Source organism: Siphateles boraxobius, unplaced genomic scaffold, assembly GCF_051911475.1.
Source record: "Siphateles boraxobius isolate OS27281-9 unplaced genomic scaffold, OSU_SipBor_1 37, whole genome shotgun sequence".
NCBI lineage: Eukaryota > Metazoa > Chordata > Actinopteri > Cypriniformes > Leuciscidae > Siphateles > Siphateles boraxobius.
In genome coordinates, this window is record NW_027508997.1 from 3,721,260 (window position 1) to 3,744,009 (window position 22,750).

At 38.0% G+C, this 22,750-nt stretch overlaps 1 protein-coding gene across 12 annotated transcripts in view; it reads left to right on the forward strand.

Annotated features, from left to right (window-relative positions):
* kcnma1a (potassium large conductance calcium-activated channel, subfamily M, alpha member 1a) overlaps positions 1-22,750 on the forward strand; it is a 243,605-nt gene that overhangs the window by 134,065 nt on the left and 86,790 nt on the right. For all 12 annotated transcript variants that reach the window (XM_077197115.1, XM_077197118.1, XM_077197117.1 and 9 more), the window contains exon 3: positions 7,105-7,166. In XM_077197115.1, the coding sequence (XP_077053230.1) occupies positions 7,105-7,166 (62 nt within the window). The remainder of the gene's footprint in view (positions 1-7,104; positions 7,167-22,750) is intronic.

Genomic DNA, 22,750 nt, shown 5'->3' on the forward strand with positions numbered 1-22,750 from the left:
AAGCACCGGGAAACAAAATCAAAACAGCCGTACATGCTCGTGTTGTCTCCACTTCTTTGACCATCGCCTTTTCTTTTGATAACGTTTTTTTTTTCCGGTTAAAAACAAACTACAATATATTGCCACTGCATCCTCTTCGTCCGCCCTGATTGTTTACTCTGAAGTCACGTTTGATCTCGAGGGATTTTTAGAGATTTACCGTCTGACCTGGGAATGCTCGGGAGTCAAATCGGTTTGTGTGTGATGTGTTGATTTTGCCGTGTGGATTTTTTATCACCGTGTGTGGGGTCTCTCAGGTTTGGAAAATCGGCCGACAATTTTAAAATCGTCCCGTGTGAACCATGCTTAAGTGAAGACTAATTGGCATGCAACAAGTTGTTTAATAGGGTTAGGGATTTGTTCAGATCAGATCGTCAATTATATGGATCTAATATAATTTCATTGCTTTTTGTTGTCAGGGTAGAGATCCTTTTGTTCACATATATTATTAATGTACTTCTTATATGTTGTCAAACCACAATACAAGCTTCACTTCCATCGTGTGAAACACTGTATCACTCTTACAACACAACACCCCTATCATTATTCTCTGAGGGCTGGCCATTTCTGCCAACACATTTAAGAGCACTTGTCATCCTGACTTTGAACTTTCATGAATGTCTTTTGAAAGACCATGTATCTATTAGATAATCATGGTGGAATAATAAGGAACGCAAATTCAGATTTTGCAGCAATTTTTTATATTTGTACTTTAAAGCTTTGAAGGTGGGAATCTCATACATCACTTGACATCACCGCTGTAGCGGGGAACAGCGTTTCTTCGACTCATTTGCATGCTATTTCATCTGAACTAAACAACTTGCTTTATTTCTCTCTCAATATCTGCCACTAATATGAAGAGACTCATCTGCAGGCTGGCTACATCACCTGTCAGCTAAATTATTCATGGGATCTATTAAAGTGCACTATTGAAGGGGCTTGTCAAGAGGCAGAGAGAAGTCAAAATGCCCAAATTAGAATTCAGTTGCACCAACACAGATAAGGATGCGAAATCGATTGAAAATGTGTAGGAACTTGTCACATGAAATTGCACATCGAGAAAGGCACAATGATATGATCAGGAAGTGTTGTGTAGTTCTAGTTCTGAAAAGTGGATCATCCTATGTAAACCATTAGGTGTGTGTGTGTGTGTGTGTGTGTGTGTATTTGTATTTGTGAGTCATATTTCAGGCCTTACTGGGCCATGTGAGAAGCTTTGGATCCAGATTCATAATTTACTCGGTCTGTAAACACCAGTTTCATGATGCAATTTGAAACGGTACAAAGCAGACGCCGTGCTATATTTAAAACAATAATTCTTTAGCACCTGTGTTCTCTCTTGTAATGGGTTATATGAGGAGCGGTATGCACATATGCTTAGCTGTTAATGTCATAATATAGAGTAAGTAACATGATGTTTAATTAATTTCTTTCGGATCTAATAATTTATTGAATACATTAAAATGCAATTCATACAATGACTTGAATAAAATAAAATATATATTTAGATTTTTGAGGGATATTTTTGGGTGGTACAACTCTCTCGATATAGTCGTTTCCTAATTGTTCTTTATTTAAAGAAATTAAGTTCTTGGAAAGTAAACCTTAAATAGTTTTAGAAAAAGTTGACGCTTGTCTTGACGCTTGTTTGCATCTTTGAAAAACTTGATCATTTGACCTCATGACATAGCAAGGTCTGTTCAAATTGTATAATAGGATTTCTAGTTTATAATGTTTGCAAAAAAGACCATTTATTATATTGAACATTTTTGAAAATAGTAATTAAGCTGCATTCAATGTGTGAGGAAAATGTTATTACTTTTTACTTGATGGTTACACCACATGACATTTTTAGAGTCATTCATTTTAAAATAGTTGAAAATGGTCGTTTTTAAAAACCATATGAAAGCAAGTGAATACAAAGCGTTCATTTCTAAGAACTTGGCACGTGTGTTGAAAAGTTAGCATAATGTGCCATTGACTCATTTGCAATCAAATTTATGTTTGTTGTTATCCTTTTGGGAACGGCAGCAAAATCCTCTATATCCCAGAATCCCTCTCCCTTTTATGGGTTTGTATATGTTTGCGAATCCTTTGCTCCTCCAGTGCCGTAATTGTTGTAGTGGGTTTGCAGAGAGCTTGTGTGGGAGATGGCCACAGTGCTGGCACCGATATTTCCAGATGAATAACTGGGTCAGTTTAAAGAAGTCGTCTCTTATCGTCTCAGTTCATCAGGAGAGCTCAAATGCTCAGCTTTTCAGTAACCAGCCACAGTGACAAATCCCACTATTCAGCTACAAGGAAGAGTGAGTGTTTGGTGGTATTTGTCTTTCATGGATTTATTCAATGCTATAGCTGAATTCTGTTTAAAAGCCTTTTCCTGTTTTAATTGTCAAGATATTTAGTCTTACCTACTGTAGGACTCAGCACAGCACTGAAGGCCCTTGATTCGGCCAGTCTGAACACACCCACAGAACAAGCACACTGTGCCCTCTTGTGGAAGTAGTTAACTATGAAGTCAAATGGAGGACATTCGCCTTGAAATAATAAAACTGCATTAATATGCTCCACCAGCATCTTTGATCAAAAGCAGCTGTTCTGAATGATGTTGGAGTTTGAGTATCTCTTGCAGTGGGGGAGGTGTGTATGTGCTTATCTTGAGCTGCACAGCTCATCTTCCTCCAGCTGCTACTCACTGGAACTCACTATCACCCAGACAAAGAAGTCCAATTAAAAATGCATCTAGGTGTTTTCTCACTAGACAATGTGGGATATCAATCCAAATACAGGCTGCATGAAAATAATCAGCCTCTGGTCATCAATAATGGATGCAGAGATCCGGCTTCTTCAAGAGGTTTTGTTTATTGCTCTGACAGAATAATGTTAAGCTAAGCCAACTGCTTTATGAACTTGAAAAGAAGGCCTGTGTAAAGCAGAATGAGTATTGTTGGGGACCGCAGAGACAAAATGGTTCACCAACTGCTTTTTTAGGTCCTTCCAGGGAATAGTTAAAGGGACAATGTGTAGTTTTTTTAGGTATTTTATTATCTAAAATCAATATTTTTATTCATAAATATGTCCTCAATGGTGTACAAATACCTCTGCCAATTATCTGACGAAGAATTTAAAGAATTTATTATCTTTATATACATGTGACGGGTAGGTCCACGAAGGCTTCCATGTAGTTCCGCAATCTTGGTAAACTATAATAGCAGAGAGGGTCAAAAAGTACAGAGCCAGCGTCACGTGACTGAAAGCAGCAGAAATGGAGGAGTGGAGCAGTGAGAGGCGCTTGTCACTGCCCCGGCAAGTCAGTCAGTAGTTCATACTGTAACATTCGTTTGTTCGTTGTGTCAAGTTGCAGTTTGTTTGAAATTACAAACCTGTTCACCCGAAGGAAAACTCGACGAAGTGCTATTAGAAGACATCCTGTCATAGCTTTTAGGTACATAACAGCTACCGTAGATGCAACAGGCATTTGAAAAAGCGAGGCACTGGAGAGCACAATTCGTTTGAATGCAAAATACCATTTCACCGCTAGATGGGAGAAATTCCTACACAGTTCTTTTAGTGTTTTTCTGTGTGTGGCAACTTTACTTAATTTGCACGGTAAGAAGTTACATACGCTACCGTTCAAAAGTTTGGGGTCAAAATTCTTTTTTTGAAAAGCAATTCAGCAAGCATGCATTCAATTGATCAAAAGTGACAGTCAAGATTTTTGAATTGCTACAAAAATGTCTATTTCAAATAAATGCTGTTTGTTTGAACTTTCTATTCATCAACGAATCCTGATAAGGAGTAAAATCATCAACAAATCCTGAAAAAGAGTAAAATATATTAAATAGTCCATAAAAGAATTCATGCAACAAAAAAACAACAACAATAGACGTGATACCTTTCTTTTTTTGAGTATTTTGTAAGATGGTGTGTCCAGTTAAAAATGTTGTCAACTTTTATAAATGCATCACGTTTCATTTAATTTAATTTGGCACCTGATGAGGATTTTTAAAAATACTGTATGTAGTCGATTCTGAAGTTTTTTCCAAATACTAACAGCTATGACAAAACACTGCACTACACATTATCCATAGAGGATAATTACTAACATTAGTTTTGCATCTTCTGGTGGACAGATAATCAATTTGGTTACATGTTTTAATTTGGTTAAATAATGTGTGTCATCTTAATTATATTAAAGTATGTCGATAGATATTAATAAGAAATAACAGGAGGGTTAGGGCTTTTTTTTTGTTTGTTAATGTTTTGGATTTCACTGTTAGATGCTAAAATTATAACCATTAAATCATAACTAATTAAAGAAAAATAAATGTATTTTTCAATTTTGATATAAAAACACCTCAATAATGAACAGCCTGAGTGATGTTAACATGACACGTAACATGATCCATATTTGTTCCAGTTATTTTGTGCACAAGAACACAATGAATCATTGTGCCTAATAATACTGAAACAGAGCTAATCATTGGTGCAGAACCTGGCTGTGTGTAGAATTACTTTTCAAAGACCCTGCCCCTGACCTCTTGAAGTAAGCCAGTATAGTTCTCCACTGTTGGATACACAAACACCCTGTCTGGCAGCTGCAGTTTCCAGTCTTTAATGTTTGACATGTCTACTCTCCGGCCAACAGCCCTTTGGCCCTTAAGGGCCAAGAAGGGCCATTCACCTTACACCACACAAAAAGAGACTTTTCCATTCACCTCGAAACCACCTCGGCCAGTGACAGGACTCGTTCCATTTCCAGTTTTAGAGTGCCTAGGGTGTTCTTTGACACGCTTTTCAAGACAAGTTTGATTGTGTGCTTTATTTAATCAGTACGGAACAAGAGGTTGTGTTCTATATTGGTAATATAGTCACAGCTTAAGTTGTTAGCCTGGCCTAAGATGCCTGGTTTTTAAAACAGTTACTGTGTAAAAGAACACTTTCTTGAAATGAACAATTTCATGAGATGCCAAATATGTTAACAGTCACAGTGTTATTCTCTGCGTGGTGTCCAGTGGGTGAACATGATTTCACCAAGCACAACACGCTCCTGTATCAAAATCTTTGTTGATCCTGGAACAACATTCCAAACAACCAATCAGTTTTGAGGGACCAGTTTAGGCTTAAAACAAGGGTTAGGTAATTCTACATCAGTTATTCACCTATAATTTCCCACTGATTTTAGAGATAAGTAATGGGTAGGGTTAGCTTTAGGGGCAAGGGTTAGGGCTAAAATTTCAAATAGGAATGTTGTTCCAGGATTAACAAAATATGTTGATCCAGGAACATATCTTACAGGGTAAAATCACATTGAACATGTGCAGTGATAGTGAGCATGTTTCAAGTCATAGCTCTCATGCATTGTGTATTACAGCATAGCTGGAATGCTGTATTGTCCAGTCAGAAGCCAGCACAGAAACTATGCATTTTATTTTAAGATTTTAGCTACACTTTAGCTAGACTGTTTTCATTTTTTTGTTCATGCTTAATTGCTTATTGTAAACACTGATAGACTGTTCGTTATTTTCACTATGGAAACTGGCAAACTGTAGCGTGGATTAGAGATCTGAAACAAGAAGTTGCTTCAGAAGCGACCTCATTTAGTAGACTCAATAACAAACAGCAGTATAAATCTCATCATATTGCTTTTTTTTTCTTTTTTTTCTTTTTTTTTTTTTTGCTGTGCAGGGATTTTAAACTAATATGGTAGTCTGCCAAAAATCTACTTACTGGGTATCCACATCTCTGCTCTTGAATCACAAGTGTTGCGCAATTCTGCCTTTTCTTTGGTCTGCAGTTCAGAAGCTATATTTCAGACAGATACCCATTTTCATAAATACAGCGTATTTCGTTCAGTTTCTAAAGAATGTTCTAAAGAATAACAAGTCTGTTATTCAAATAAAACAATTGCATAGTATTTTTTTAAATCAAACAGGTCATAATTGTAAGCATCACAAATTATTTTGCTCACATAGCCTACACCAACACAAGTTCAAGTGAGTTGCAATGTTTCCACTGGCTTTTTATCAGACCGTTATAGTGGGACTGACAGGAAATTATTGTGAATAGAGGGGGATGATGGAATTGGGACACATTGCATGCAAGACTCAAACCTGTGTTCCTCATATAAGCACCACAATTGAACATGCTGGGGTCATGTGCTCTGCTGCCACATTAAATGTGATATGTAATTGTTACTAATCACGTTCTATCACAGTCAGATTGCAGCAGAATGTCTGAGCGCCTCACTGACAAATTAGTTTATACAAATAGTTACATTATCCCTGGTACTAGTGAATGTTCATATTTTTATAGAGCAGCTACGGTATTATATGGTTATGGTTGTATGAATAAGCTATTAGTGCAGAGAAAATCATGTAATTATTTTGTAAGGGTGGTGATGTAGAGTCGTCTGATTTATGTTTGTGCATGACAGATTTTCTCCTTTCTTTGATTTATCTCATATTGCTCTTTCCAACTTGGTTGTGGTTGACACACAGTCTGAGAGTAAACGCACTTGTCGTCTTTCACTTTTGCTGGGTGTATATGCGTGTGTACTACTCCACCACACACCATAACATAGCAGCCATTTGATAGCAGCTGTCTCGATATCACCTGATATGGATAGTGCACTGTATATCTCACATGCAGCGACCCAGAAAAGATCAAGTGTTTTGACCTCAGGAGTTTTGTGCTCCCCACACCTCTCTCCTGCTTGCACAGGGGCTTCCCTATTTTCAGAGCGTCAACATTATGAGTACGTACATTAAGTGTAAGCCTGTGATTTGCACAAGCCTATTCACACTTTTCCTTTGTAAAGCCTGTGTGGTCTGAAAGCATACAATACCATTCAAAGGTTTGGAGTAAGTAAGATCACTTACAGTTTTATGACATTTTCTGTTTATTACATCTCATCCACACATGTAATATGGGCAGCAATAAGTTGTGCTCATTGTTGAACAGCTCCAGGATTAATCTGTTCTCTGTAAGTGGTACTTTTCTCAGTGGACCTTCACTAATGATATCTTTTCCCTTTCTCTCTTTTCTTTCTCTCTCCCCCTCAAGGTGGTGTTGGTCTTTGCACTCAGCATCGGAGCTCTGGGAATATACTTCATAGATTCTTCGGAGTGAGTACTATTCTGATTTAACAACTCTCGTCTGAATTATTTATGAGTCAAAAGCCTTAAACACATATATTAAATAATGAGTTCTTAGAAATAAGTAATTTCCATTGCCTCATTTCACTAAAGGAACTTTTCATGAATGGGAGTCAAAATTGAACAAAGGGATGGTCAAAGGGATGATTTTTTACACCTCAAGAGGCCAAATAAATTTTAAATGTGAAATATTTTAGTTGATACTAGTATATGTAAGGTTTGCAATTTATTCTTATTACTGAAATGTGATGCTTTGAAATTGTGAAAGTTCAAATTTCAGTTTGTGATTATTTTACTTTCTTGCAATAAACATTAAATAAACATGAACATTTAAAATAATACATGTAAAGTTAATCAAACAAAGTAAAACAATATATTACAATCTGTAACTCTTGCAGATAAATAAATCAAGATATCAGTAGGAGGGAAAAAATGTTGATTTTAAAATTTCCAAACATTAAATAAATTGTTTTAATTTTGTTTCTTACAAAAATGTTGATAAGCAGGTAAAACTGTTGAGCTTGATGACTGCAGTAAATACTACAATTTGTTTTAAAATTGATACCCCTGCAGGTCATGATTTCTGTGGTAGCAGGCAGAGCCAATCCTGGGGCCCTAAGCAAAATTCTGTTAAGGGGCCCTCCTACCTGACCCATGAGCCATGTAAACCATTTGCCATTGCCACACAGTCACACCTGACACCCCAGTGCTCCCACTACAATCCTCCCTCCTTTAACTACTACTAATGAAAATGTAATTCCTGATATCAGAAATAGACATTGTTACTAGAAAAAGTACATTCTTAATTTCAAGAATTCACATTTTAAATAGTACAAATTTAATTATTGATATCAAAAATGCATCCTGTGAATGAATAAAAGCTAAAATGGCTTGCCATAGCATGTCACTGTGTTTTAAATTATAAAAGCAATACTTGATACTTGATGGTTATTATTTACCGAGGGATGTGCATCCATATTGACCAGTATGTCCAGCCAATCAACATTTTAAATGCAATATAGCCTATAAATCAAAAGTCAATGTCAGAGTCAATACGTTGCTTTCCATCTTGCTTTATTGCAGAGTTGTAACTAAACTGACTTGTGGACTAGATAATCATTGTCTTGTTTTAAAAGTATGTGTGCCTATAATGAGGAGTGTCATCACACCCATATTGTACTGGTCCCAACAGATATGTTGCACACGCATATGAGCGCATGTTAACGTGCGACACGGTCATCTTTTCCGAGCTGCAGTTTATAAACAAACACCGTTGCCCTTTGTCTTTTATCAAACGTAAGAAATGGTTGTATTTCACTCTCACTTTTTTGTCTGGCACAAAGTTACAGAACACAGCCCTGGAAGTGGCCGACATTAGCAAAAAAGACCAAAAGATGCACTGCCCAGCTGGGTTAGACAGACTGGAGAGAGATGCACATCAACTTAACTTTACTGTTCTCTGCTTACATCAAACTTGGAGAGGAGAGAACTCAAGTCTGCCTGATTGCTGTTCCCGGAATTCACCCTCATGGTCTCTTTTTTCTCTCTTTTTTTGTGACCAGATGGATAGTTCCACTTAATTTTCTCATCGATGTTGTAAACTTTGATTGACGCGCTTTGACACGAGGGGGAGGTCTTGAGTAATTTGCGCAACTTGCGTTGTGTGCGTATAGGGCTGATCGGCTCTGGAGGCAGGGCACACTATAGTGTTAAGGTACTATTTTCCCATATAGATAATAATACGATATTAATGAATATGAATCTACATTCATTGGTACTGTTAAGGGTACCATTATATAATTCAGGGTTTTGTTTTCTTTCCTCTGTAATGTTGGAGTTTAAAGACTCAGTGTGGTGGGATTATTTTGTCAATGAAAGCGAAGCAGGCCAGTTTCCATGGTTACATTAGCAGAGCATCTCTGACGCCCACCCTTCTCCACTATGCTCCCTCGAGAAAGGTGTGCTGTTAGCTGTTGCCCAGGCAGCCAGATATCATAGTTTTCATTTTAATCTTTGCTCAAAGTAATTACAAATGTACTGACCAATATGCATACATTTACATCAGTAGTTGTATAATAAGTGAAACTGAATCGATATGAATATATCAGTGAATGTGATGTCAGAGATACAGACTGCTGTATTGACATGATGCGGCATGTAAAAAGCCAACACGTGCCGTTTAAATCTAAGCTAGGCACTCAAATGAGCTTGTGTACGTCTCATTTGTAAGTCGCTTTGGATAAAAGCGTGTGCTGAATGAATAAATGTAAATGTAAATGTGTACGGTCTTGCATATAAGGTCTTAAATACAGCCTGTGTGTGTGCCTAGACTGACTGTCACAGCATGCTGAGGCATGATGGGAGATTTTAATCCCTATAATGCACGGATCAGGGTGGTAAAGGCAAGGGATGGGATGGGCAAGCCAGTGTGTTTATGCATCATTCAGAAAAACCCTGATCTGGCTCGTCTTTTACAACGCATGTTTTCATATTACAGCTTAGAGTCAGCAGTTTCCTCATTTGAGTGCATATGTGAGACAGACGATAAACAGATTTAGATGAGGTGAATTCAGGATTCCTGCAGGATTCTGTTTTTACATTTTTGCAAACCCTCTGTTGGGCCTCATTGTTAGCTAAACAATATACAATGCTAAAAATATATATATAAAATTATTTACTGTTGCAAATATATTGTTTTTAACGGCACTTTTTAATATAAATAGATAGTTTTACAATGTAGTCTTACAAAGCCTTTTTTTTAATTTTTATAAATAGTTTGACATCTTATGCTGCCCACTAATTTAGTCCATGGATTGGGCTGGCACGTGCCTTTAGGCGAATGAGATTTATTTTTTCATTTAATTATTATTATTTGTTTTTGACATTCATTTGAATTGCAATTACAACATAAAGTTATCACTCCATTATTATTCTAAAACTTTCCTTCATTCTACCGAGTAGCCTACCACTCCGGCCCCGTCCCACTCTTAGAGCGGCATCGGTGTACACCCTGTACACCCTGATGTACATCCAAAAATGTCATCAAAATGAAAAAAACTATCCAGACATGAATACAAAAGATGACGACTTTTACTGCTGGTGATGACTGCTTCTAATAGGGTAAGCTTATGTATATGTGTGTGTGTGAGAAGGCAGAGAAGTAATGTGGCTCACCTTATTGCGTGCATAATGTTTATATATGCCATTTATTAATATTTAGAATATTTAGAACCACTACGAAGAGCTGTGCATGCACAAGTGACAGGATTTCGGGTGTACGAGCACCGCTTCCACACTGTCGCTTTGCTTGCTTGCCTTTCATTGGGCGGAAATAATTAATATATTTGAATCTTTTAATATCATGCTGCTGCTTGCCTGGTTGAGGACTACCGCTCTATACTATTTTGTTTTCTGAATTGGTGGCTCTTCAGTTTGGCAAACTGACTGACAGCCCAGTCTTAGCTGTCCTGTCACATCTATTGTCCGTGGTCTAAGTCAGGGTATTCTTGCAGACACACGATGTCCTGAATTCACTAGCATTGCAGTGTGGGTGGATTCCAGATCAAAGAGCCAAACCGAGTGATCTAGATCTGTTATTGGACTGGAGTTGTTGTCAGATCGGACATCTCTCTAATCATTTCTGTAGGGGGGCTGAACAGTGCAGACACTTTAGTCTCTGTTAAAATTGCGACAGACAGTGCTGTGACACCTCAAACAGTCCAGTGGTTTACCCATGACTGAGCAGTTGAGTGATAGAAGTGCTTACCTGGAAGGATGTTTTTCTGGTCTTCAACCTTTATCTGGCTTTTTCAGAACCTCTTGTTAGGGACTGTTCGCTATTTATTTAAGGGGCCACCTGAGGAGTTTTAAAATCTGTAGTTAAAAAATACTTGACCCTCCCTTCACCAGTAATACATTTTTCTATGACCCTCCAAAATGATTGTGAAAAAAGGCATGACCCTCCCCTGGAAAAAGGCATGACATCTTTGCGCTTGCACTTCTTATTTATTAAATCCAGGCAATTGGTTGATGAAACATTAATTAAAATTAAGATACAATTAATAAAAAACGAAATGTACTTTAAAGAAAGGCTTTGTGCTTTCTGAAGTCGCTTTCAGAGCGGTTATGTCCGTAACGGAGAACTGTCACGTCCGTAACATTGTTTTTTTTCCTCATAAATGCGAACACGAAAAATAAAATAAAAAATAATATTTTATGTTCTGTGGAGGCCGACCCTTCTTCATCCGGTTATTAGCCTACTTTTGTTTTGCGCAGTGTAGCCTAATTCGTAGAATTATTAAAAAATATTTTGCCACCTAAAAGTTAAAGATTTGTTGTGTCACGTCACATGTGTATTTCGCTCATATAAATATAAAACGCATGTGTAGACTGATTTTTTTCTAATGTCTTGACTCCTTCATTAAGGTATATGGATATATAAACAGATTCAGTATTAAATGCATTTTCTGATAATTTATATTTCAAGTTTTGACTGCAAATGTCACGTCCATTGGAATTGCCCAATTTTAAATAATTTATCCTCAACTATTTTTTGGTGTAGGTCTGCGTATTTTATTATGTTAACTTCAAATAATTCTAATTGTAATTTAAAAATGTGGTAGCCCCACGTCTAACACCACACTCCACTGTTATGGTTTCAATTTCAGTAGATTTACTCACTAACATTGTTGTGGAAACACAATAAGAAAGGATACTAAAATATAGTATCGTACAGCGCACATTCTATCAGCTGCAGTTCTGGCGCATCAGTCCCAATACACTCAATGTACATTCATATCACATGATAATGCCGCGGTAGAGTTACACTCACAGGACACTGCACTCATTCGCAATCACAAAAGTTCATTATTTGCTCGTACTTTAAAGCGGCACTATGCAGGATTTCTGTTTTTGTCAAACAGCGATCCCTAGAGTCACTGTAGAGTACTTGTATTTAACATTACTGTCGTAAACACCACTCACGCAGAGCGTATCTGCACTCAAGGCCTCTGCACTCCTTAATAATAAAGTAGCCTACCGCGTTAGGCTTACCTGAGCCTAAATGCCAGATGACACCAATAAACTGTATCATGTACGTCGCATTATTTCGCAGGGCTCTCAAGTTTTGAAGACAGGCAAGAGTGACATCCAGCCAACAGATACATTTTTGTCATTGGTTGTTGCGTTAAATCTTACCCAGATATAATAGTGCTATTTTCTGAATGGCTATTGTGTAGCTCGACGAACAACACCAGAGGAGATGCGCTTGATTCCTGCCGGTTCCACAGTGAGAGTGGCGCGGCCAGAGTTTTGGCATATTAAATATATTACAAATAGTTTTTCAGCGTGAGAAATACAATGTGTGGGGGGAGATCGTGACAAAAGACCGAAATGAGACCGAAATGAGTGACTGTCACGCTCAATGCGTGACACTTGAGATCCCCGATTTCGTTACGTCCGTTATGATGTTGTTAGACATGATTATTGCAATATATCATAATAGTTTGCAAATTGCGCTCATTTACACTATTTACAACATGTAGGCTTATTTATGTCCTGGTAATTATGTGAGATATTGACAACTGTTCTCATGATAATCGCAGGAATTAACTTTAACAGTGAAAGACTGAGCGAGTGGGACTCTTGTCCGGTTCCTCGTTTGCCAGATTCTCGTTACCTTTTTCTTGACTCTTCCGACCGCGCTTTCTTCGTTTTTTTTCCACCATTCTGAAAACGCAGGTCCGATGTTTACTCGTGTCTGACTCCTCGCTCGGTCAGTCTGCCATTTTCTCTTTCTCTATTCCTCCGACAATGCTTTTCTAGCTTTCTGCTTCTTATGCCAGCTTTGCCATGGGACGATAGTTGTTCTTATAGCTAGCCGTATCCTGGATGGGGGCGTGTACGCGTGCAGTGCCGTAAATCAATTCGTTACCTCGCGAGACTTGATATCATACGATACTTCCTAACACTGATGCCGGCGGGCCGCCGGCCCAAAGTTGCAAGGGTGGTTTTGTGGCTCACAGGCACCAGGGGGGTGCGAGACGACCACCATTCAACGCGAAATCAGTAATATAAACATTACAATGACTCCAAAGCTGTTCGGTTAAGGTAAAAAAGTAACTTAGTTCTGCTTTAACCTGTTAACCGTTTCCAGAGCGTCGGCGCACTGAAGCGGTTTTTTTTTTATTTAGTTCAAATTTACTATCAGATTTAATGTTATACCTTGACAAACTATACATCATTAAAAAGATATAATACTCAAGATTCAGTATTTGACCACTATTGTATTCTGAGAAACTTATAGTGACAGTTATGTCTTAATTTGTGTCAGGAGTTATGAAATGAAAAAATAAATCGATACCTTTAATATGAATTATGAGCGTCAGCTGGTCCATTCATAAAAAACACTCCAAGCTGTCGTCATGACAGCGATTCGCAAAACATCGTCCCTCAGGGCTTTAGCTCAAAAATGTGCAGACTTGGAGAAATATTGATATATTCTCATAGATTCACATCATATTTCTATAGAAAGGAATAATATTTGTTGAATTTATACCCAAATGCGTCGATGTAATCATTATGATCGCTTCTTACTGAGATGTGCTGTGTTTTCAATTCATACCAATAGCCTGAGGGCGCTATATGCACAATAACAGTCCATATATGGATCACGAAGAAGACCCATAGTCATGTGACATTCCAGGACGTCACTGATACAGAAAGTAGCTGACAGAGATCGCTGTAACATGCAGATAAAGATGTTTTGAAGACAATAAACATGATTGCAATGATATTTGAGTTACCTGTGTTCTTCAAGCCATGCCAGGTATTTCATAATAATAGATTATATTTATGATGTAATGCTAATCGATATAGATTTCATCATCGTGCAGAACACTATAAATAATACATTTTCTGTCGGATTTTTTTTTAATCTGAAGCCAAATTAGATCACAGAAGATTATTTAAAACACTCGACTTGCGTTATAAAGTAAGTTTGGAGCACAAACATGGTTTTAATCTCATAAATGGTCGTGTATTGATGGTGTGCTAAGCTAACATGCTAGCTAGCCCAGGTGCACCTGCCACCAGCAGTTATTGTTTTATGATTTTTTTCTAAATAGGAATGCTTACTGAAATGTTTCAGTGCATTTGATACCAGTTTCAAATATTTAGTGAGAACTTTGATAAAAGAAATTAGGGTTTGAAACCCTATGAATAGCCTGTGAATAGCCAGTCGTTAGTAGCTATAATGCAGACAAAAGAAATGCATATTTAGAGCCATAACCAGTCTGGAGAGGTGTAAATGTGTGCAGGGGAGACTGACTCTGAATGGGGCTCGTTTGCACCACAAAATAATAGAGACAATAGACTGAATAGATGACTCAGAAGATGACTAAACATCAGTTTGCATTTTAGAGTCTAATCAAAATAAAGTAATTTGACATGATCTTGAAAAACATTTAACTAAATACAGAGTTTTAGACTTATCATTTTCAGATTTTAAATATAAAATGGTCACACATATGGCTTTAGCTGCAGTGCATTTCTAGATTCCTCCAGGGCCAACTTCAATTTTATTTTTATGAAGATGTTTCATAAAAGTAAATTTCTAATAACTTTACAAAACTTTGAAGCTATTTAAACATTTTTTTTTTCATTATGACAATAATTATTTCTACATTTAGAATAAACTACTAGGTGTCAGCTTTCAAATGAGATCTTACTTGTGCTTTTAGTGCAAAGGGTTCATGAACTGTATCTGTTTAAGTTTGGGTATGCCATTTCTGGGGATTTTTCAAAAGTGGCCTTGAAGGTTAACAGGTTAAAGCAATGCCGGGTAAACATTTCATTGGCGTTGGGTACATGATGCACTTTTTCTGAGTGCGTACTGAAGTGCGCGCGCACTGTCAGACTGCGCCAAACTGGATTTTTGTTGGGTCAGACCCATCTGATAGGGGGACCAAGACCGAGAGAGCTACATAAAGCTACATAGAAAAAATATTCACCAAACAAGCCACTTTGAAATTTTGCTGTTTTCATGAATACAAAAGTTGGGTGACCCTCCCCCTAGACTAAAAAAAGTTGAATGACCCTCCCCTCAACAAAGAATAAAAAGACATGGCCCTACCCTATATTCCTCCGGTGGCACTTACCATAAATACCGAACGGTCCCTTAGAGACTGAAGATGGAAGATGCTTGTTGCATATAAAGGTTTTATAATATATTTGCATTTACTTATTTACACACTTTGCAATTCTATTTAAGTATATTCACCATCACAATATATACACAAAGGTAAGGTAAGGGTAAGATTTCTTTTAATGTTTCTTATGCTCACCAAGGCTTCATTTTAAATATACTGTCTATATATACTCTCTTTCTCTTAATTTGGCCTCTTGCACATGTAAACAGGGAACAACGGCACGTCGAATGCATCTCTCAAATGCTCGCACAAATAGACAACGTAATCGTCTGTTAAAAAAGCTATCAGTAGACATCTAAAGTGGGACATTTTGAGTGATTTTGAGCTGATGGTTACTCCCTAAGGTAACTCAAAATTTGATGAAGGGTGAAAGCAGCAATTGCAGACAGAAGTAGAGGGGGAGGGGTTATTTTTTCATCGCCTTAGTGCACACGTCAAGCTTTCAGGGAGGCATTTCACTCAACGCTGTAGATGCACAGCTCTCTCTAGTGGCCAACTACCACCCTCCTCTTTTTCTAATCCTCCTTTTGTGTAAGGAGTCACTTTTCAGGACACTATTTCTTTTGGTCAGACTGATCCGCCGTTCAAGAGCTCAGTGAAAAGACTCTTCAGTTGAGATGGGGTGTTTTGTTGCATGACTGTGATGAAAGATGCCATTTGCAATAAACCTACTGTATAGCATAATGCCTTTGCCCTGTGCCTGTTTCCCTGGCATTATTAGTGGAGTTGACTGTAGCAAGCATCACCCAACATCCTAACAACCAACTACAAACACTATATCAACCACCCAGAACATTCTAGCAAACACATAACAATGCCCTGTAAACCACTAGTAGCTACCTAGTAGCAAACTATCAGCCACCCAGAAAACCCTAACAATGTTAGAGTATTAGCCACACAGAACACTTTAGAATTACACTTTATGTAATTCACCTAAAATAGCATAGCAACCACCTAAAAATGCCTATCAACCGACTCAGAAGACCGTATGAACCAAATACTATTGTACATTTACATGAAGATCAAGTTCAAATGCATCATATAATAATGCTGTGTTGTAGGTTTGTTACAACACGTATTAACATTGTAGTTTCATTGTCATATTTTTAATGGGAACCGTCTGTACTTTTCCCCCTAGACTACAGTGACTTTTTTTTAGGGACTGAACAATGAAGCAAGAAATATGTAGGGCAACAACAGGGGAAGCGCTCCTTCAAGGGATGCCTTTATTTTGTGTCCCACTTATGGCATTTTAGGTGATCAGCGCTCTAGCGCAGTTGCATATTGCAATGCTGAAGTCTAGTACTGAATTCTCAGCATTGATAAAGGAGCACAGAGATATTGCTTAATGAATTTATTTATGCGGTAAGGTCAGAATAAATGACTTGCTTGGTTATATGAATGGATGCTTCTATATACAGCTCCTAGGCTGAGCTGTATTGACCTGGAAAAGCTTTAGGACACTATGCTGCGAAAGGCCAGGGAAATACATGGCCTGTTCACTGAGAAGCCACAGAAATAAATATCCTGGCACTGCATTGCAGGGATGAATAATCCACCCAGTTTAATTCTAGTGCAGCGTCCCTATGCTTTGAAAATCTCCCACACACCAGCAGCTTGTTCTTTATAGAAAGAGAGGAGGAGAAAGAGAGACATTGGCAGGTCATGTTCTCCAAGATTGTGATACATGCCTGTGTTTGAAATTCAGTATCAGGTTTCAAAATCATATAGACCTCTAATAATGTATTACAGCAGCTGACGAAATATTAAAGGGTTAGTTAGCCCCAAAATTAGAATTTTGTCATTTACTCACCTTCATGTCTTTCCAAACCTGTAAGACTTTCATTCATCTTTGGAACACAAGATCTTTTTAATGGAATCAGAGATTTCTGTCCCTCCGTTGACAGCTACGCAACTACCACTTTGACGCTTCAAAAAGATCATAAAGAGTTCGTAAAACGAATCCTTATGAATTGATCGGATTAGTCCTAATTTTCTGAAGAGACTCGATCGATTTATATGACAAACGGATATAATTTAGCCTTCTATTAGTTCTATATCTCTCTGTCCAGAAGTAGAACACTGACGGATGCTTTCTTTCACTGCTAATGGCCATATTGTCAATGTCATTCCTTTCCATAGGGATGGAGGTTTTGCTCTGCCCAGTTATGACTCTGCAGATTTTTGCAGTAATAAGGTCTTATCACTGAAAGGAAAGCCTTGATGGGGTCTGTGTTTTCCAGAGGCAAGTTCTCATAGAGGGCAGGAAAGCAGTTTAAAACGCTAAGGCCGGTGTGACCTCTTTTTGAGGAGGGTTAATCAATAAGAAGATAAGAGATGCCGTTTCAATTCGCATGCCTCTCTTTATCTTGCCATTCGTTTTTGTGAGAATTGAGTTATGAATGTGGGAGGCAGGGTCTGCCGTGCCGTTTGCTCCATGCGTGTATTTGTATTTGGTAGAACCGGATGGAAATTCTCAAAAATATTCAATGTGATTCTTTGAAGATTAGCTAGTCCTCTGAGCATTTCTCCTGCTTGAACAGAGAATTGTTTGAACACGCTGCCATGACTATCGCTGCAAATATCAACTGCAGCTCCTAAACAAATTTTAGTCTCTCATCTTCCTTGCTTAGAGCTTTCACTTCCTCCTGTTTTCATTAAGCTTTGTGTGTTTTCCTATTTTAGAAGCACATGCAGAGAGCTCCTCAGGGAGGAATTATAACAGAAAGGCTATTTTTAGACCCCCGACTGAGGTTTTAGCTGTCCGGTGCCCTTGCAGGTGCTAAATCATTCTTATTTTAGAAATGCCTTGGCCTAAATCAGTTCACCGACACCATCACCGACTCCGGCGGCTCAAGCATTCAATCTGTCACCTTGTTTTCCTTTGCCATCAACCTTCATGTTTGTACTGTTTAAGCAGAGCTCTAGTGTGCACTGATAGTGATTAATGTTGCGGATTGTTTTTGACATAATGGGACGTTTGGGCCCATGAGCACACAGGGTGTTTTTCAGGATACACATTCATTCTGTGCCCTTTCTGAATAAGTGCCAAAGTGCAGCATCTTTGTAAAAGAAGATGATGAAAACACATACTGTAGCTAGCCTGAAATAGCCCACTGCGTTCGTCCCTCAGGGCGGCATAGTTCTGTGCACATTGACATTGCTGTATGTCCTCCGCAGGCACTCGATTAGAAACTGGGGCCACCTAGTGTTAGATGGAAGCTCATGAGCGCCTGAGCACTGTTTACCACATTATTAGTTGGCATAGCATGCTTTCACCTGACCTCAGAGCAGCCCACATCTCTTTAAGGTCCTGGGAAAGTGTCATCTCATGGCCCAGGCAGTCGAGAATGACATTCAGGTCTTAAGATATCTGAGTAGGGATACTTTCTGCTTGGATGCCACATGGCAGGAGATCTCTTGTAATTGCAGAGTGTGAAGTGACAGTGAGCTCAAGGATCAGGCGCTTTGTGTTTCACAGCGTACATGTGTTGACTGGTGTGCATTTTGAGACGCCGCTAATTGTAACTTGATAGAAAGCCCTTCCTGACCATTAAAGGCATAGTTCACCAAAATAATGAAAATTTGCTGTAAATTTACTCTCAGGCCATCCAAGATGTAGGAGTCTTTTTTTCTCCAGAACAGTAAAGGATTTATTTTACTGAAACCGTGGTCCTTGGTGATTCATATAATGTCAATGGCTACTGTCACTTTGAGAGTAAAAAAAACATATACAGGCAAAACTATGAATACCTCTGGCTAGAGCTGCACGATTATGACAAAAATCATAATTGCCGATTATTCCTTTGAAATTGTAATTGCGATTATTAATTACGATTATCACAATTTACATTGAATATATATAGGCATATTATAATAATTGTTTACACAAAAATTGTTAACACACACAAGTGCTGCCCCCCTTTACTTAACATACACATCAATTGTAAGAATGACTCATAGTAAAGACTAGAAAAACATTAGGACTATGCTAAAGCAATTAAATAGCAGTCCCAAACTAGTTTTTGTTAATACAATGTTGATATGAGCCACCACAGTCATTTAATAATATAAAAAATAACACAAATTGAAAATAAAGTTGCATTTTTGGGTTATGGAAACGACAGTTACCATGGTGAATACACAATACTAACAAGAACTGTTAATGAAACAGCTCCTGGTGAATAGAATGAAAATCATACCTGCATGCAAATCCTTCTCAGCTAACACGTGATTTATTGGTATTTTACTTTTATTTCTCGACTTACTAATTTACATTGTAACGACTTTGCTCGTAGTTTCTTTGCACTTTACAGTGAAGCGATACACAGCGCGCGCCGCCGCATTTGCGCGTGCAATTGAAGAGTGCTACGTGCTATAGTATAACGGCTGACAGGACAGTAAAGTCCGTTTTTCTGAGGTGAAAGTCTTTTTATTTCAGCGTACACTTTCGTCACTGACTGGTATGTCATATTGTGCTGGGTTTTGTGAAGTAGTCGTGATTCGCCTCTCATAACATAATTATGCTCTAAACAAACACACGCAGAGTGGATTTTCTTTTATAATCGCGGCTTTGAATGATTACGTAATCGTAATCGCAATTAGAAATTCGATTAATTGTGCAGCCCTACCTCTGGCTCCTGACGATACATTGAGGTCTTATGAAGTGAAACGATCAGATTGTGCACGAAACTGAACATTATTTACAAAAATGTAACCTATAATCCAGTGCCTCGACAAATGGTCCTGAGTGCGTTCACGACAGTCTGGCACTGAGCTTCCTGTCGCATAATGACATGCACGGGAGCTCAAACGTTGGGAATCTGTGAAAAGTCAATCTTATTTTTTTATATTATTTGGTCTTCCAAAAGAGGACACACTTAGTAAACAGTGCTTAAGCTTTATTTACAACACTGTTCCAGAACAGTACAACTACAATTCTGAACTGTGTGCTGCGCATTTTTCGGAGGACTGTTTCCAGAACCTGCGAGAGTACAAGGCTGGCTGTGCACAAAGGCTGATTCTAAAAAGTGGGGCAATTCCATCTTTGCAAAGTAACGTTACAGTCTGGCGCTTCTGACTCAGACACAGCCTGTAACTATGTTTTCATATTTTAAGAATTTGCTACTGACTATTCAAACGCGAGTTTTGAGCAGTATAGAGTAGCGCTTGTTTGTCGTTTCTACAATCACAACTGCAGACATGGTTCAGGGTTTCCCATACGTTCATTTATTTGTAGCGGCCCGCCAGAATATCAACGCTGACCGCCACACATAGATTTTCGAATTTTTTATTTTAATTTTATTTTTTTACTTTTTTAAAATCGGATTTGATTGCAGAGCGCCGTAGCGCATTCGCACAGCACTCGCTCTCACTCGTCCCTCTCTCTCTCTCTCTCTCTCTCTCTCACACTCACCCATACCTCTCGCACTCTCTTTCCCTCACCCGTACCTATCACGCTCTCTGTCCCCCCCCCCCAGCCTAACCCCCCCCCCAACGTCCCTCCCCTCCCGCGTGCCACTGTTACACTGACATTCTATGGGAAACACTGTGGTTTTATGTTTACATAGTACTCTCACACCCGTAGCGCAGCACGGCGCGTAAAAAGACAGTATAAGTCATTATAATCAGTAATTATGTCCCCAATTAAATAAAACCTTACCAATCTGATATGTTCTGGTCCAGTCGTGCTGGCAGTTGATCGATCAGCTTGGTCATCTGCATTATCCGGATCAGATTCAGGCTTGAATTGATAAGGTAGTACGATATTATCACCTATCATTATTGCTTTGGGAGCTGATGTTCCAAATACGGTAAGGAGCTTGACATTTCTGTCACACGCTTAATGTTTTTGGGCCAATCACAATGCACTGGATCACTGGCTAATCAGAGCACACCGCGCTTTTTAGAACAACGAGCTTTGTAAAAATCAATGCGTTTCGGAAAGGCGGGGCATAGAGGAGCAACAATGTACAGTATGTGTAAAATAATAACTTTTTTTAACCTAAAACCACGTAAACACATTGCATTCAACCAAATACACAAAATAATGTTCTTTTTAGAACCATCATATGACCCCTTTAATGTTTTTATTATATTTTTATATTGTAATTTCATATTTAATCTCCAAATTAATGTAGAAAAAACATAAAGACAGTATATATTTAAACTATTTATTTAATGAAATTTTTTTTATGAAAAAAGGGCAGTTTCACCGATACCAGTACTGCTATGAAATAAAATAAAAATTCCCCCCTCCATTTTAGCCATTATACTGTAAGCATTCAGCATTACAGTATAGGCCTAATTAAAATCTATCAATTTTAACATTTATTAGGCTTAAAAAATACAACAATTTTTAATATAAGTGAACTTAAAAAAATTACACCAATTGTAATAAATGTCACATAATGATGTGAGTCACATTTACCTGTGCCTTTCAATATATCAGGGCTCAATTCTTTCCTATTGGCCCAGTCAGACCGTTTCAGATTTTTACTTGCCCTGTCAAAATGCACAAAAAGTTATCGTTTCCTTTTGTTTTTGACCCATGTAACCTTGTGAACAGTGTTTTAAGATTTTAAGGTTGGTTATTAAGGATATTTTCAGAAATTAAATAAAGTTATTATCACAGTCTTGAAATATAGATTAATCCTTATTGAAGCTACCAATGTTATTCAGTCAAGAGCAGTGAGTGATTTTCTATTTTTCTTTTGTTGTTTGATTATCCTTAAAGACAAACAGCAGAGGGTTTATTAGGCAGCTGTCACTTTAAGACCTGCCGCACACAACACGGATCTGACACGCATCCCATTTTCTCACAACTCTTTACATTTCATTTAAGACTTCATTCAACTAATTTAAGACTGTACTTGCGAGGATACTTAACAAAACTGTAATTTTGGCATCATTTTGTGTTTTTGTCCGTTCAAGCTCAGCCTGAAGGGCCTTTCTGTGTGCACTAGTCGTGTGTGCATGTGTCACACAAACAGGAGATTCACAGACGCACACCAGTACCGCACTGCGTTCTCTTTTGTGTCTTATAGTGCTTGAATGGTTTAAAAGCATTTGCATTAATAAGAGCAGTCATATAATGTAACGCTAGCCAAAGGATGATTAAAAAAACGGATGCTTTTTCAGTTTCTGTTTCTTGCACAGACAGTTTTGCTTCATAAGACCTCAATGTATCGTCAGGAGACATGGGTATTCATTTTGTTTTGCCTGTATATGTTTTTTTTTTTTTGACTCTCAAAGTCACAGTAGCCATTGACTTATATCGTATTATATGAATCACAAAGCACCACGGTTTCAGGCAAAACTCTTCTTTACTGTTCTCCTGAAAAAAAA